We start from the raw sequence: 18,548 nt of genomic DNA, 5'->3' as shown, positions 1-18,548 counted from the left end.
GAAATACATCTTTTTTTTTTTTTGGTACCAGGGATTGAACTCGGGACCTTGGGCTTATGAGGCAGGTGCTGGAACCACTGAGCCAAATCCCCACTCCAAGAAATGCATTTCTTAAGTGCCTTAATAGTATTATTTCTCTTAACAAGGTGCCTAGGAGGTAGTGTGAAAAAGACTTTGTTAGTTCTGAACATCATGTTCTCTTCCAATAATGACAGCAAAGAAAGGGAAGAGAGAGTTCTCTTCTTTCTTTTTCTTTTCTTGGATTTTTAGTAGGGGACGAACATCTTTTTCAAATGTCTCACAAAGATATTGATTGGTCAGATGGGTCACATAGCCATTTCCACCAAGGAAGAGTGGAAAAGCAAATTTTTGGCATATTAATTTCCCTTCCGGACAAAAAAGAATTCAGTTTGTTCTCACCAGAAGCAGACTGCTCAAATTTAAAATTACAAAGCCCTTTAACATATCCCCTCCCCTTTTAAACAAATTCTATGAACAAGTCTAGGGATATAGAAAGGCTTTTTGGTAGTGGTGCAGGTGGGGAGAAGGCAAAGAACTGGGAACGGATACTAACCAGGTACCTATTATGTGGATCAGCCCTACCAACAGGTGAGCAGACAGAGACTGTTCATAAGAAACCTGTCTAGGGTAACATGGCTAGAAAGCTGTCACTCACCACATCATGAAGAGGAACTGGCTAATCCTGTGTTTCTTACACCCCAGGCAACACGCTATCTATGCTACTTTAACAACAGTTAACGTCAATTATTTCACTTCATTCTCAACCTCAAGTAGGAAGGAGATAGTCCATTTCATAAATAAGGAAAATGTGGCTTCAGGTCATACACTGAGTGGCTCTGTGAAAGAACTCCAGTCCTTTCTCCAGGGTTGGCTATTTCTTTACACTATTGTTTTTCCGTTTTTACTTCCTATAGTCTCTCTAGGACTACTGCCTCAGAGCTTTTTGCCATTCAAGCCTCCTCCTGTGAAATGGGCATCATTCTACCTTCTTTAAAGCATTTCTAAGAGAAGTGAAGTTGGTAAGCCATGTAAAACTGGCATCATTATTGTAGAATTTATCTCTGTATTATAATTTTTCAGTTACGTCATTTACTTATCTGCGATAATCCAGGGCGGTTTTCAAGTATTTTGGAAGGGTCCCCTATCTCTTAATTACTGAGAACTCCAAAGAGCTTATGGTTATGTGGATTGTACCTATCATTAAAGTATTGAAAATATGAAAAATGTTTAAAACCAGTAGCAAACAAAAGCTCTCTTAGCGGTCGGAGTGATGACGTCATACGCTACAGGTATCCTCCGGAAAACTGTAATCCTGTGACAGCGAAGTTCAAGTGAAAAAGGCAAACGAGGCGTGTATATTACCACGAGAAATTGTTCGACTTCTCTAGAAATCCCAGGGGTCCCCAGATCTCACTGAGAACGCTGCCCTGGGGTGAAGACTGTGTGGCTCTCAGTACTGCCTGGAGAACGAACCCTCGAACTTTATGCTCCTAGAGGAGGAAACCCAGGATTTCAGAGGCTCAAACAAACAGAACCCTAGGGCTCCGTCACACTTCTCTGCAGCTACTGCAGCTTCCCGGAACCCGACCGCCCCTCCGCCGCCCTCCACCGTGCAGCCTCCGCAGGCCACCTTGGTTTCGGCTCCCTCTGGCCGCGCGACCCCCGGGGCCACGCGTGTCCCCGGTGCCCAGCCGTGGACCCCCCCCGGATTCCATGGCAACCAGGTGTCACCGCCCCATCGACCCCGTCCCCTGGGGCTAAACCATTCGCTTCTTCTCAGGCGGGGGCAGAAAGAGGGGACTTTTTAGAGCGTCTCAGAGCTTTTCTACCACATTTTGCTCACTTAGCTTGAAATATACATCTAGCTGTCTCTTCTAGCCACGGGATCTGCGAGGGCGGCGCAGGCTTTCGCCTCTCCTGCTCGAATACCTCCGCTGCAGCCCAGTGGTCTGGCCCGCCCGGGAGACTCGCGCTCCGCGCGCGCGCGCCGGCGTAGGGGCGGGGCCTCCCGTACGTCACGCGCAGGGGCGGGGCCGCGCGCCGCAGGGAGGGGAGGTGGGCAAGATGGCGTCGGGTGGGTGATTCTCCCCGGGTCACCCAGCGGTTGCGGAGACACCGGGGCGGAGGGTGCGGCCCCCACTGCCCGCCTTCCTCCTCTCCCTCGCCCCCGGAGGCCTAGCTTTTGCTTCCTCCCTCCACCTCGGGGGCGGGCTGGATTGTCGGGACACCATGTCGGACTCCGAGGAGGAGAGCCAGGACCGGCAACTGAAAATCGTCGTGCTGGGGGACGGCACCTCCGGGAAGGTCAGTCCTTGAAAGGGCGCGCCCCCGGCGCCCCCAGCCTCAGCCCTGCCGCCCGGCGTGGCCTGACTATCCCGAGCCCGGCTCCTTTAGGCCGGGGCCCGCCTGGTGGTGGCCGAGGGCGGACGGAAGTGGGCGCGCGGTGGAGGCCGCCGGGAGCTGTCCCGCGCGCGCCCCCTGAGAAAAACCAAGTCGGTTACTAGTCCCCGCCTGGACCACGATCTCCTTCAAGACTCGGGCCGGCGTCGTCTCCCGGGGAAGCTTTCTCGCCTCTCCCCTGGAAGGACTTAGAGATCTGCCAAAGCTGCTTCCCTCCCTTACCTGCAGCTCGGTCACACCTGCGCCCCGCCCCTTTCCCGTACCTGATGCCTGCACTGCACCTCGAGCTCCCAGGAGCTTTGCCCAGGAATCAGATGCCTTTGGTGATTATTGGGGATCCGCCACTCACTGGTCGGGTCACTGGAGGCCACGTTTCGAGCCTGCCTGCGATTCCTCCGTAAGATCCCCGGTCGATAGGGTCCCCGCAAAGGCTGAAATGTGAAAATACGTGAAAACGCACATAAAGCTCCTAGAGTACGGTGTACACTCAATAAACGTCAGTTGGGATTTCGGTATCGTACGTGTTCTTCATCTCTGTTCCCAGCACAGCACCTGTCAGTACGAGCATACATTCAACAAATGTTCATGGGGCTCCTCTTGTGGGCAGGATGCTGAGGGTAAAGCTGCCAGCCCGAGAGGGGAGTCCCTGCCTTCAAATGTAGCTGGGTGACCCTGGCTTCAGTGAACGAGAGTGTGAGAATACCCCGTAGCCAGTCATCTCCTTCGCTCCCAGGCAGGGAGGGGTTCAGGAGCTCCCACCCGGAACGGAATAAACTGCCCTGCACTTGCTGGAGGGAGAGAGAGGGTCCCTAGGACCTCAGAGGTCACTACCCAGCCTCTCAGTAGGTAGAAGGACCTCTGTCCAGGTTGCCTGCACACCTGTCGCTTCTGTCGAGGGTGCCCAGACTCCTGTGGATGTTGGTGGTTGTCTGTCTTCTACCTCCCTCCTTTTTCCAGCCAGTCTTCAGACTTGCTGGTTCTGACTGCTGCCAGTTTCCAATTTTCGGCTTCACATTTCCGTGTTGCTGGTGTAGCTTGGAATCTGGTTTCTGCGGTGACGGCTTCTCTTCCCGTCCTCTGGCAGTTAGCACTACGCACAAGCTACTGCTGCTGCTTTTGCTTCTGAAATTTGGGTTTCTGGCGCCCCTGGGAATGATGTCATACGTATACAAAAGTTGGATATTCTCTTGACTTCTCTGTTGTCTTTCCAGTATACTCTGTTGTAGAAATGTATTCTAAGGAAACAATTTAATATGCTGTGATTACCTTTAGAAATTTTGGGGGAAGAGAAGAATTGGACGCCACTTTATGAAGTATTCTATGAGGTTTTGTACATTTAAAAACCTGTTTTTGAATAAGTGAATTGTTGTAAATCACTGAGCTTTTTAACTAACACCTTTACTCAACAAAATTTTTAAGTTAGATTTTTATCGTTTTCTCATTCAGTTTTTAACTTTAAATTTAATTTTTTAGTACGATTTTTTGAGGTAGGTCTCCCTGTGTAGCCTAGGCTAGGCTGCTTTGAACTTGCAGTCCTCCTGCCTCAGCCTCTGGAGTGCTGGGATTACAGACCTTAACCATAATGTCCAGCTTATTTAAATGATTTTCTTTTGACATCACCTAATTTTTTTTGTATTCCAGAATTTATTACTTTGAATTAGTGACGGAGCTTCTTTCTCATTTAAAATGATAACACTCTGTAGTGGTAATACAATTGCAAAAAGACTCTTAAATTACCTATTGTCCTGTTTGCTCTCATATTTCTTTAAACTTTTGTTCATTTTCCTTCTACCACTTATCTATGATACATGTGTTGGTTAGTTAAAATTTGTTAATAGTTTTGTATCTAGTTTTTAAAAAAAATTCAGACTATCATAGTTGTTTTTCCCTTTGTTGCTAGTTTACTGTGAATAATTATGATTTTTTTCATCTCTTCTTAAAGCTCTGTCTAGCACTGTAGAATAAAGCATATTTTTTTTTCGCTTCTATATGGTTGAATCAGGGCTATCATTCTGCTTCAAAGAGTAACGGTGGTATTTTTATGGTGCTCTGACTTTGTGTTCATCTTCTTGACTAATCTTTTTTTCAAACTGTAACAACTTTCTGCCAGAAATTTTCTGAAATGAGCATCTGAAACCTAACTTCCTAACCTAACCTTCTTTTAGTCTTATATCAAACATTTTTTTTCCATATTCTGTTCAGCTTTTAAATTGTTGGCAGCTACCAACATTCCTATTCCCTTTCTTTTACTGTCCTTTTATGAACAGCTTCTCTATCATTGATGTATATATTTTGATTTAACTCTGCCATTTTTTAACAGTAGTTTTTCCTGCTGGTTTTAGTACTGGGCGTTTTTGTACACACTGACAGAGGGATAGAAGAAAGTACTGAGATGACCACTAACGTGTCTCCCCAGAGGAATTTAGCTCCTCCCTCCAGTAACACGTGTTTCTGTTTCTTCCTGTTCTGATTCGTACCTTTGATTTTATTGTACATTTTCTTCAGACTTTTTGAGGCAAAACATCCTTTTTTAGTGTCATATCAGTGTTTGTAAAGGTAGTTTATAAAAAGTTAGAAATTTTCCAAATCTGTATGTGCAAGATCAGATAAAAATATTTTAGATGTGATAGCTGTTTGTTCACTTTATAATTATTTCACCAAGGGTATTTATATAGTAATTTGTGAGAAATCACTGAATGTGAAAAGTAGCATAAAGGGAAGTGCCAGCTACTGATTCAGTTGCTTCTCTATAGTTTTTGTAGCAAGATGTCAGGAGATAATATAAAAATTTACTTTAATACTCTGTGTGTTCCCTGTACCTGTAGTTTTGAGTTTATACCCCGTTGCAATTTAAAAATCCTATGATTTTGAGGCTTTATGTTTGCCTCAAATGTTTAATGGAAGGGCTTTAAAAATCTCATAGTCCTGTTTCCAAGAAAAGAACCTTATTCAGAATTTTTCTGAATTGTAATTGAAAGAAAAAAGTTAAAATTTGAATTTTAAAGTGAAAAAGTATCTCAAATGACATACTGTTGATACCTGTACCATGAGTTTTTCTTTAACTTTTAAATATTTCAACGACTGTGTATTAAATATTTGAAATATTTAGTATGTGTTTATAGTTATTTTTCTCTAGAACTCTGAGATTCTTCACAAATGATTTTGTGCTCTAAGGTAGACAAGTTCAATGGCATCACTGAAACTAAATGAGACCCAAAAACTCTTTAAAAAGGAACGCTGAATTCTTTTTATTTTCATCCCTCAGTTTTGATATTGATATGTTTAAGGAAGTTAACAAATATGTCAGTTTATTTCTAAATGTCTAGAAGAGCATCTTTCATATAATTCTCAATAAATACTTGATCTTAGAAATGTTTTAAGTTCTGAATATTTTAATACGAAAAAATTTGGAGTTACACAGTGCAAATTGCCATTTGAATGAAAAATACTGTTCTTGCATGCGTGAGTTATCTTGTTAAAAGCAATTGAAATTTGGCAACGTTTTCTTTTGTACTGGTGCATTTACATCATAATTAACCCTAATAATCTGTCTTGGAAATTGTAGTTTAGTTTTCATTATTTTAAGTGTTGACATTTCATTTTAATTTCTCTTTTTTTTTGGTACCGGGGATCAAACTTGGGACCTCGCGCTTGCAAGACAGGCGCCAGAACCACTGAGCTAAATCCCCAGCCCCAATTTTAATTTTTAAAATAAAGGGTTCCCCCTAACTTTTGCAGTCTGTCTTGAAGAGTATAAAGGCTTAGGAAACTTTTTTTTTCCCTTTAAGAAGATTTTAAAAAAAGAATAGTGCAGTTAAAATGTATCAAGAGTCTGAGTTACGGAGTTACTTCATTTTGTTTTTGCTTTACCAAAATGATTATTTTATTGCTCAGATAAAGAATGGTACCTTAAAAGAAAGCGCTAGAGTTTTTAAATGAAACTTTTGAGTTTTTATTTTAAAAACTCAATAAATACCTGTTCTGGTTATAACGTGACCTTTTTACCATTACAGTCTTTGAAAAATATTTATTTTACTTATTTATATTAATTTAAAAATACTACCTTGCTATTTAAAAATGCATATTACAAAGGTCATTCTACATCATTGTTTTGTTAATATCTTTAAAATAGACAAAAATTTGAAAATTAAGATGTTTTTCTTCTAGAGAAAAAAGAAATACTCCAAAAGCAGTTTTCTCCTGCTTAATCAGCCCTTCTTATTAGCTGAGGACACAGTTCCTCCCTGAATATTTAACCTAAAAGCTAAACTTAGGAGTTTTCTGAAATTTTTATGGAACTGATAAGTAAGATTCGGGTCTTTAATCATGTTGCTTTAGTCTTTCCGTTGATAATTCCCAAATTCTAATTTCTATGAAGGAGCAGGAGCTTGACTACTGGGATTTGAGGAGCTCTAGCTGATTAGTTTGTTGTCCTCTTTGCTGGCTGCTTGCAAGTGAAGTCTACCTAGTGATATTAGGGTCCCTCCTCCCCTTGTAAGTGATTAGAGCTGTTTAAAGTTGCTTGTTGGATTAATTGGAGTATAAGTATTAAGATTACTTAATAAGATTTAGTAATGATCTTATGTTTATATTTTTTAAACAAATAAATTAATTTTGATATTCTGTACATCAATTTTTTTAGACCTCCTTAGCCACATGTTTTGCTCAAGAAACTTTTGGGAAACAGTACAAACAAACTATAGGACTGGATTTCTTTTTGAGAAGGATAACGTTGCCAGGTAAGAGACTAAAAAGTCTTAAGACGGGCGATTGTATAAGTCTTACAATAAGAGTACGTGTAAGGCAGAAATATGTCAAATAAGTACCGGGGCTGCTTCTGCGCGAAAACATATGTAATTTGTAGTTTACTTCATGAGGTTACTTTCACTGCCATCTGCCCTGCGTGTACACTGTGCATGGATGTGAGAAAACCACCTCCATTCCCTCACTGTTTTTGGCCACTATACATTTTTTGAGGATAAACAATAGTTACTTATATAATTTAATGGTCTTTAAAAAAAAATTAAATGCTCTGCATTTGTTAGCAGATATTAACTGAATGTGAAAAGATTGGGAAGGATTGTTTTTAAAATATTATTTTGATTAGCTTCTGCTTCAGTTTTTTGTTTGAAAGTTGGAACAGAGGTATAATGTAGCTGTGGAACTTCTGTGCTCTAATATGTGAATGCTGTTTTATGCAAGGCAGCATGAAATTGCTGGCATTTAATAGACCACTAAAATTTAGGGTCCCCAGGCACTCATAAAAATACAGTTTGAGCATTCAAGATGTTTCAGTTCACCATGCAAAGAAACTATTTAGATGCCAGTTGCAGCACATTTTGTGGGAAATACAGGGAAATAATAACACAAAACGAGTGGTTTATGTTTTAAGTTAGTTTCTGAACAATTGGGGCTTTAAAATACCCTGTCTATTCAATCTCAATGGTTAAATTATATGTTTGAAGTATTTTATTAACAGCAGTTTATCTTGATTGACTTTATAAACATCCACCCTCTTCTCTGTGAGGACACATATTTGAGTAAAATTGTTCCAAGCATACTGTCAAATTCATATACTGGAATTCAGATAGTGGGAAGAGGCTTAATAAATTCTAGTATTATTGAAATAAGTTAACCTCTCAAGCATCTCATGAAGTTATAGAGAAGCCAAGGAAAGTTCTTGGTAATTGGAGGTATTTTTCATATCTTATTACTAATACACTGTGTTATATTTTGTGATGGTTTATATTTGTTATCAAGGAGGACTGTATCAGGAGATATAGCATGAAGAAAAAAGAATTCTGATTATTCTAATTTTTCTGTGACTAAGATTATTACTCAGCAAGGTTTAATGAGAAATATAGGTGTATGTTATTGCATTTGTATTTTCTTTTAATATATTCAATACTGAAAATATAATTTTATTTATATTACTCTTATAGATTAATGCTACATTCAGAATAATTACAGCAATCCCTAGTAGAATACATGCACAAGTTATATAGTATAAATGCTGAAAACTTACTTTTACAACATTTTTTTAGAAATGTTAATTGTATACAGAGAAGTTCAATGTAATATTTAGTTGTCAGCTATTTTATTTTAATATTTAACAAATCAGTTTTTCTATCATTTTGTTTAATTTTTCTGATTTTTTTAGTTGAAAGGCTTAACTCAAATATTATAAAAAGGCTGGTTTTGGATATTTTGTATAGGTGATACTTGTGATGATTGCTGATCTGTTGCACAGTACTACCAATTTTAAAATTTTGATTACTTTGTAAAACCTTTGATGTTCTCAGAATCCAAATTTATAGCATATTTTCGACTTAGAAAAATTTTAGATTACAGAATATTAGGCATTGTATACTTTTAATGAATGTATATTTCAGTTTTCTTGATAATGTTTTTATTTTTACGAGCAGTGTTTCAGAAGAAAATTTCTGTCTTTTTAAAGGACAGTTGGTTTGCTACAGGTGATAGACCGAAATAAACTCAAAATTATGGTAGAAATTTCAGTGTGAAAAAATTGTTTTAGTGTATCTTGATGTTGTATAATTGACATTATTTATTTTTTATTTTTTATTTTTTTGTACTGGGTTTGAACTCAGGACCTTGTGCTTATGAGGCAGGCGTTAGAACCACTGAGCTAAATCCCCGGCCCTATAATTGACATTATTGAAATGAGGTGAATAAATTATAGGGTTCCCAGTCTTTGTAAGTGTCAATGTAATGATTAGTATTTGTATCATTTGCTGAGTAAAACACAGGCAGCATTTTTGAATTTATAGTAAAGCAGCATAATATGTGAATCTAGTATTTATTATTAGTTTGGTAAGTCTTCTGCCTCGTCAGATTGTTAGGGGTACAAATCTCCTACCCATCCATTCACATTCTCTTCATGCAGGCTTTCAAGGTCATTACTTTGCAAAGACTCATCCGTTTTAGTGTATTTCATGATCCGGTATGCTGTATAGTCTGGATGCAACCACTGTGCAGATTTTACTGCTGAAAGTAGTGTATCTGTTACTCAGAGATTCTGCTGATAGAACTTCTTAAGAGCCTTAGTCCAAATACTTTCAGGAAGCTTGTGGGTACAGTCCAGTAAACAGCATTCTACTGTGAAAAGGATTTCTCAGTCTTTAGTATAAGAAGTGGGCAGCCTTGTGTTGTTAGGTCCACCTTGACTATGCAGCACTTTAGGCAAGATTCACCAAGGTACCAAGTGTACTTTTACACTTGGATCCTCTCGGTGGCTTTGCTGTGGACTGAAAATGACTTACCTGTATTTTGTTCACCTCATTTATTTTATTTTTTTTCTAGTTACTTGTCATTTCTTTCACAGGAGCTGGGATTTTGTAGCGTTTTACATTTGAGATTAGATTACTGACAATTTCTTTAATGTTTTTTATTTCTTGGAAATTTGTGTTTGATGGATTCTTTTTTTTTGAAATTATAGTATTATTTGATTGCTCTTACACAGCTTTATAGTTGTGTCATTCTGAGAATATCTAAAAGGAAACTTCATCTGATTATGCCTGCAGAAAAGAAAATTGAATTGAATTGTATCTTCTTTTGATTTTGTTGTTAAGATAATCCCTTTTTTAGTTTTATTGTATTAATAAGCCTAAAATTCAAATGTAGATGTTAGAAATATATTTCTAAGTATATGAAATAACTATAAAGTTCATATCATTTGTTGATGCTATACTAATAGTGATCTTTTTATTAGTATGCCAGAAAACATGGACTTATGACAATTCTACTGAATTATCATTAGTGCATAGCTATTTTTACTTCTGAGTCACTAGAACTTATATCTGAAAAAGCAAAAACAAGCAAACAACAGTTTTCATTTGGAAAATGAGTACTCTTGATAAATGAATATACATTGAATAGATGATACAGGGTCTTGGAATGATTGTAGTCAGACTTTGGTAATATAATTAAGAGCATGTTCCTAAATTTATAATTGAACTATTTCTCATACCTGATTTAGATGGGATCTGAGTATCAGAATGTAAAGAAGGAAAGGAAAGAAACTTCATATTATTGTGATCTGAGGATAAACAATAGGGATCATATTGACCTTGAAGAAATGAGATTAAATACTTATAAGTAATTATTAAGTATTGTTTAAAATCTTACTCTATTAAGTCTTGTCTTTTAATGGAAGCAAATGACTGTGAAGTGTTTTGCAAATATTATCTGTTTATCTAGGGTCTTCTGAAACTTTTAGTATACCTCTAGTGACCGCTAGCCCTCTCACCTGCTTAATTTCAGATGGTATTGAAGGAGTATAATTTCAGCTTTGAATCTCACAAATTTAAGATTTTAAGAAATTGAGTTTATAGAAGTGGTTGGATGGGTCCTAGTCTGTGACATTTGCTTCTTCAGATTCTTAGGGCTCTAAGAACATTTTGGTTGTTCCTCTGTAAGCACTGAAGGTGTGGTCAGTGGGGACGGGGGACAGACTCCAGTCGCTCAGTGTTTTACATTTACGTACATGCATATCTTAGGAATCCTTTTTTGTTTTTGAAATGAGATCATTTTTTCAGTTTTAATTTTGAATTTTCCTGATTGACAAATCATTCAGAAGGTACCAGTTGAGACTTTGGAGAAAACTGCGTAGTTTTGTGAGGAAAAATAGTTTGAAGTATTAGTCTAAAATGCATATTGGACATGTTAATTGACTTTTATAGCTCAGTCATTAGTTGTATTGATAAAAATAGTTTATCTCAAATATTTGCTTCAGTCAGATATTTGGTAAAATGCACAGTGTTGTTGGATGCTTTTGTAATTCTTACGGGGAGAAGAAGATTACACTGTTTTATGAAGGCTTTGAAAAATCTGTAATTATTTCAGTGGATGTGCTTTGAACAGCTATGAATGCATCAGATATTTGGAGGTATACTGAGTCTCTGTGTCCCACATCAGTTCTGAGCAAGACTATCAAATGAGTTTTTGAAACGTAATTTTTGATTGTTTACATATAATAGTTGACATTAACATTAAAAACAGTTCATTCATTTGGGTTGAAATTATGGGTGTATCTATGTAGTTTGTTATTATTCTGTGAGTTTTAGAACCCATACTGTTTAGAACCGGCAGCAAAATTCTTGTGTATGATTGGGTGGGTTAGTATATCAAGCTTCAGTTTTTATTTTTAAAGTGTGTTTCTCCTTGCATATGTGCTTTATTGTTTTTGTCCCCTGAGAATCAGGGTTTCTTCCCTTCCTGCATCTTTCCCTCTTTTCTTCTCTCTCTGACTGCCTGCCTGCCTTCTTCCTTCCTTCCTTTTTTCTTTCTAAGGCTTAAGTTTTTAAATTAAAGCTTACATTATTTTCTTTTATTTTGAAGAATATTGTAAATGCAGTTCCATCGAAATATGTAAAGAGATAAATCTTGATTCCCAGCTGATTTCTTTGACATTATTTTCACAGTTCCAAGTATTTGACTACATGAATTTGCAGAATAAAAGGCAAATTAAGTTCAGTTTATCATTGTGACTTAGTGTTTTGTGAAACTGTACTCAGCTGTTACATTGTTACTTTTTATGTTCTTATTTTATGTTCTTTTTTTATATTTTAGGAAATTTGAATGTTACTCTTCAAATTTGGGATATAGGAGGGCAGACAATAGGTGGAAAAATGTTGGATAAATATATCTATGGAGCACAGGTATAGTATGAATTCTGATTACTGTAGAATTGAAATACTCCCTTACCAAAACATGCACAAGTATGTATGCACACATAGGTGTGGGCGCACACACACATGTACACACACTCACACACACACTTTCTTTCTTCCTAATTTGAATTTGTTTTTCCCGGTACTGGGGATCGAGCTTAGGCAGGTACGGTGAGAGGCAGGCGCGGTGCCACTGAGTTAAATCCCCGGCCCTTCCTACTTTGATTTTTATCTGTTATGGAGAGGGACTCATATATTTGTGCTAGTCCTTTAGTTTTATCCCTCTCTAATTACGTTTGGAGTGATGTGGACGTGTGAATGGGTGACACTTAACTGGTAGGAGCTGGAAAACTTTTAAGTTTTTATATGCTTCTTATATTACTAGATATTATTATCAGCAGTTGAATAAGTACAATGATAAATGATATTTTGATGTTAACTAATTTGATTATAGTGTCTACTGTCATATGACTGAATGAAAAATGGAAATTTAATTTTATTTTAAGTTACAAGGACAAAAAGCATATCTATATGTATATGCTTTTGGTCAGTGACTTGTCTAGTAAATCATAATAGTTCTTCAAATTTAGCTGGGCATGGTGGCACATACTTGTAATTCCAACACTTGTGAGCATTTGATAGTCAGCAGAAGCTACATGGCAAGATGCTGAACAATCCCAAACCAATCCCCCTTCCAGGTATCTTCCCAAAAGAGTTAAAGTCATCACATTACAGGGATACATACATACCCCTGTTTATAGCAGCACAGTTTATAAGAGCTAGACCTTGAAAACAGTGTATATGTCCATCAACAGAGACTAGATAAAGACACTGTGGTATTGATACACAATGGAGTACTACTCTGCCATAAAGAAAGTTAAACTTGAGGCATTTGTTGGCAAATGGATGCAACTTGAGAGCATAGTGTTGAGTGGAATAAGTCACACACAAGCTTAAATATCACATAGTTTCTTTTATATGAGAAAATATATATGGAGAGGTTGCAAAATAGAAGATAGATAAATAGGAAGCCGGGAGAGAAGTTCAAATGTGTAATTGCCCAAATTATCAATTTCGATGTTTCACAATATTTTAAGATATATACTAATTTGTTTCATTTGTACTACTGGTCTTGTTTTTGTTCACTAAAAGGAAAGTTTTGTCAGATGGGCTGGGGATTTAGCTCATTGGTTCCGCTGCCTGCCTCTCAAGCACAAGGTCCTGAGTTTGATCTCTCTACCAAAAAAAGAGAAACTTTCGTCCTTTTATTTTCTTCTTTGCAAGTCTTTTTTTTTTTTTTTTTTGTCTATGTCTTGTCCTCTGAGTAGCATTTTGGGTGTTCTTTTAAGATCATGATGTACAGTATGTTAACTATTGTCATTCTCTATTTTGTTATGAAATTTTAATTTTTCATAAAAGTAATGAGTATTTTTTGTATTTTTTATTACTATTTTCTTTTTGAAAGAAAGAAAAGCAAAACAGATTTAATAGACATCTATATTTTATATCTATATTTTATAACTAAGTACTACTATATATATGAAGGACATACAATAAATTAATATGATAATGATATATTTTCAGAAGAAAATCTATGTACAGCAAGAAAATCACCTGAACTATTACATAAAAATTCTTTGGCAATATGAGCTTGCATTAGACATAGTTTATAAATTTTTAGGTAAAAATCTCACAAATAGAAACATGATAGTAATATCCTTTAAAAAGTTAATTACTTCACTCTGAGCATGTTCAGTGAAGAAGTTGCTATTTTAATGCTTTGGCATATTGGTTTTAATTTAATGACAGATTTAGAAAAACAGTAATGCCATTGAATATAATTATTTGATGTTTGCTGTGCTCATTATATAATACTTATTGACATGCTATTTATTTTTGTTTTTATGGTTTAAATTAGTGTGTATCTTTCACATCATCATGAGACTTTACGAGGAGAATATTCAAAATCTTCATTTAGTTTTTTATTGGAGTTTTGTGTTTGAGTAGCAGAAGCATAAGTTTGTATTTTGAACTTTGTTTCTTGTAAAAAATAATCTATAGAACAGAGAGGATGTTGACACTGACCTGTATGGAATTCGGTTGTTGTCAAAAACCATTGCCTTGCTTTTGGATGAAAATAGATTCTCATTTATTTTGTAAAATATTTGGGGGATGACAAATGGGATTAATATGGTTCTAAATCATGTATATAGGCTCTAGAGATCTAAAAAAAATTACTTATATATGTGTTTGACTTAAAATTCCTTCTATGTCTTTTCTTCTACATTGTATTTTGTCTTCTGGAAAATCTTTCAGCTCATGTTTAACATTTGAGTGATCATATGAGTGTATATTTTTATGTACACTTATTTTTAAAATGTATATCTCAGACTTTTGTGTCGGGATGTTTGCTGTTGTTTTAAAAATTGATTAAAGTGTACATTATGCTGAAGAAAACTGAATAGAGATGTATGAAAAACCATAATCCTTGTTTTACTTATGTGGTTGATAAAATGGGATTTGAAAATAATTCTTTTTCCGTTTTGCTCCATAAAAATCTATCTTCAGGCTACATACAGGATTTTTTTTTTTTTTCTTTTTGGTATCGAACTCGGGTCCTTGGGCTTGCGAGGCAGGCGGCAGAACCACTGAACTAAATACCTGGCCCCATACAGGATTTTTTTAAAAATAAAAATTAAGAGTAGTCTGACTTCTAGTGATATTTGACTCTAGGGGTCAAAATAGCTTTTTATAGTATAGCTAGAGTTAGTGAAAAATAGGAGTACTTTACACATCTCAGGGTAAATAATAGAAAATTCAATTAAATCCATTTTCATTATTTAAAAATTAGGGGAATATAATGTTCATGAATTGGATTCTGTGATTCTGGTTTACTTAAAATAATTTAAAATTTATTATTTAAATTACTTAAAATTTATTAGTAGCATATAAAAATAAACATTGATATGGAAGTCATATAATGTGAAATTAACCATTTTGAAATGTATAATCAGTGGCATTTAGTACATTCACAACATTGTATAATAATCTTAAACCACTGTATATTTTATGTTATTACATAGCTCCTTACAATCAGCAGGCATTAATTTGAAAATGTGTAGAAACTTCAAGAATTTCCATTTTTTTTTTTTTTGGTACCAGGGATCGAACTCCGGTCCTTGTGCTTGCGCAGCAGGCAGCGAAACCACTGAGCTAAATCCCTGGCCCGATTTCCATATTTTTTGAGTAGTTGAGTTTAGTAAAATGTCTCTATTTTCTTTTAATATACTTCATTTCTTGGAAGAAATTGAACATTATATTCCTTCTTAGAACTTGTCCTATAAGGTTCTATGTTGAAAGTGCATCTTGACGTTTTTCTTTTGTTGATGATGCCACTTTATAATTTCTGTGACTTTTGTAAGCACATCCTGGTTTGGTTTTTTTTTTTTTTGGTACGGGGGATTGAAGTCAGGACCTTGCACTTGTGAGGCACGTGGCAGAACCACTGAGCCAAATCCCCAGCCCCAGCACATACAGTTTTATTAAACAATAATGTAGTGTAGTGTTTTTGAGAAATTCATGAATATTTTAATGAAATTATCCTAGAAAACTGGAAGTTCTGAGATGATGAAATGAATTGTCATAAATTGATGATGATGTAGTCACTTTTCTGCTTCCAGAGAGATTCCAGACTAAATGCTGTGTAGAACACACAAGGTACTTTATCAGTAGTCTGTCTTGTTACAGTACATAGAAATAGTGTATTCAGGGCACAGAAGCCCTCACTCATTATTTATAGCAGTAACTTGGAGAAAAATGTTTTTTCAAAAACGGTGCCTTTAAAAATTCTAATATACTTAATAATTATAAATTTTATAGTCATATATTGTTCAAAGTAGACTTCATTTGCTCCTAAAGTTGTAGATATTTGGGCAATAGAAAGTAATACTTTGGATTTGGCTCACATGCTAGAGATCAGAAATCTTTTGCAAATAATGTTTTGACAAGCTATTTTGAGGCCATCAGTTTAAAATATTATTTAGGATTTCAAAACATTTTTAATGTATTTTTGAATTAGTGTGTTTGCAGTATATAATAGTTAACATTCATTTTGGGAAACTGGTACATGTATATAGTATACTTGATAATTTTGAATTCCTGTACCTGACTCTCACCTTTAGTCCCAGGAATTTGTTCTAGATTTTCTAACTTCTATATTGTCTATGTGAGAATTATTTTATACATGTATGGGTTATTAAAGAAGGAAATTACTTTTTTGATGCATTTGAAAAGGAAAAAGCTGGACCAGGGATTTAACTCAGTGGCAGTGTGCCTGCCTGGCAAGTGCAAGGTCCTGAGTTTGATCCCCGGTACCAAAAAACAAACAAACAAACAAACAAAAAAGAGAGAGAGAGAGAAAAGGAAGAAGGTTATTTGTAGGCTACACATTAACTTAGGTCTATATAAAACTGATTATTTTACCTTCTTCACCTTTCTGCCTGATAACATTAAACTTTAGCAATAGACTGTTTGTTGAACAGTGTTGGTTGAAACCAAATTGAATTGACACCCAAAAAGAATTAGTGAGATATTTTGGAAAGAGCTAGTTCTAAGAACTGAAATTTGTGCCAGTTAAATTTCCAGATTTTAAATTAACTTAACATTTTCTAGGAGTCTTTAGAAAGATGTTATAGGCTGTTTTTCCTAGTGGTTAGAAGCAAATACACAGTACATAGTGTTTAGTGCCCTGTAACCTGTGGCTAACAGAGGCTAACAACACACCTCAGAGAAGGACTGGATGTTTCGTTTCTGTAGCTCTTTCCATCCTGGAATCTAAGTGGTTTGCAAACACTGCCCCACTGAGCATAAACTCAATGAAGTGTAGTCATTTGCGAGATGGAACACAACTGCTATTGTGTGCTGGTGCCCACACAAATGAGTCTGTCCGTTAACTACCAACAAAATGGTTTGGTGCCTGTATGACAACGAGGGTGAGAGCACATCTCAAAACTGGACTCCCTGACAACCTCTGCTGACTTTTACTCTGAAGTTTTCAGTTAGGTATTTGGCAGCTTATGACTGATTATATTTATAGACCTCTTTTGCATTAGTGTTTCTTATAGGTTGTATTTACACAGGTAAGTATTATGTTGTTATGGCTATTGTATTGTATATTGTATTGTATATGCAATGATTTAATGAATCCTTTATAATATAACTAAAAGTAAGGTAGATCATTTCTCTTGTAGTTTAGGGAGAAAAAATAACCTATATTTTGATAATGAGGGAACTTTTCATTTTTGAGGTTAAATATTGTGTATACTGGGTTAAGCACATGTTGAATTGTATTACTAAGTGTATGTGATATTTTACTGTTAAGACTGTTAAGTATTGCCACCAGTGTTTGCTACTTCAAAGCTGTTATCAATTAATTTTGAAATGGTATATTTTTGATTTATTGACTTATCATGCATATGTTAAATGAAATAGGTGAAAATGAAGTATTATATGAAGTAATCTTATGTAATGTTTATGAGTCTTGAAGGTTACAAAGAGAAAGGTGACAGCGTCTCCTTGGAACTGGAATGGAGATGAAGTGCATTTAAGGCGTAAGAAATGGAGGATATTTTTGTTGAATGATTTAAAGGTGCAGAAGGATTTGTTAAACTTGAAATCTGATTTCCAAAGCTTGCGTAAAAAAGTTTTGGAAGAAGATGAGCAACTGGGGACTAAATTGGGAAGAGGAAGCCCAGGATCATATGGGACTGAAGACAAGAGAAACATAAATGGCACATAAATGGGTGATAACATTAGGTATCTGGGACATGAGACATAGCAGTAGGTTCAGATGATTACAAGATTGCCAAAAAATCAGATCCAGCAGTTCCCATGTAGATTGTTCTCAGAAGTTGATGGAAGTTTAGATGTATTGCATGTCTGAGGGAATAGAACTATTTGTGGCTGATAAAGTTTTTTATAAGGGGTCAGGAGATTTCTGGATTGACTGATGTAGTAAGAGACTGATTTGAAGGTGCTTGTATTACAGCTTTTGAAGAGGTGAGTCCATACAAGTCTGGCTTATTTTGTTGTGAGACTGGCTAGTAGAGCCCTAGAAGTCAGTAGTTTTGGGAATGAGTGTTTTACAAACAGTTGCTCCATTTCATCTGTTTTATCAAATCTGTGACCATAAACTTGTGATGTTACTATTCTTTTACTATCTACAGTATCAGCGCTGATGACTTCATTCGTGTCTGATATTGGTAATTTATGTCTTTTCTTTTTTAAAAAAATTGATCTTAGTGAAGACCAGGCTTTTTTTGTTGGTTTTCATTATTGTTTTTCTTTTCAATTACATTGATATCTGTTTTAATTTGTATTATTATTTTCTTCTATGTACTTGAGTCTGAAATTATTCTTCTGGTTTCCTACAGTGGA

The 18,548-nt window shown here is 36.1% G+C and overlaps 1 protein-coding gene across 11 annotated transcripts in view; it reads left to right on the top strand.

Annotated features, from left to right (window-relative positions):
* The first annotated feature begins 2,046 nt into the window (after nt 1-2,046).
* Nucleotides 2,047-18,548, top strand: part of Rab28 (RAB28, member RAS oncogene family) — a 94,426-nt gene continuing 77,924 nt past the window's right edge. For 7 of the 11 annotated variants that reach the window (XR_205351.3, XR_002395868.2, XR_205349.3 and 4 more), the window contains exons 1-3: nt 2,049-2,325; nt 7,064-7,160; nt 12,013-12,101. Coding sequence is in view for 7 of the 11 variants with exons in the window: in XM_004847271.4 (XP_004847328.1) it covers nt 2,251-2,325; nt 7,064-7,160; nt 12,013-12,101 (261 nt within the window). In the remaining 4 variants the exon portion in view is untranslated. Of the gene's footprint in view, nt 2,326-2,509; nt 2,819-7,063; nt 7,161-12,012; nt 12,102-18,548 lie in introns of those variants that run through there. The other 4 variants (XM_087187376.1, XM_021260276.2, XM_087187377.1 and 1 more) reach the window with 4 other exon arrangements.

This window comes from Heterocephalus glaber, unplaced genomic scaffold (genome assembly GCF_053883595.1).
Source record: "Heterocephalus glaber isolate CG9 unplaced genomic scaffold, H.glaber_assembly_v1.0 deba00001509, whole genome shotgun sequence".
Taxonomy (NCBI): Eukaryota; Metazoa; Chordata; class Mammalia; order Rodentia; family Bathyergidae; genus Heterocephalus; species Heterocephalus glaber.
The sequence above is the reverse complement of the archived record's forward strand: the minus strand, read 5'-3'. Positions and strand labels throughout refer to the sequence as shown.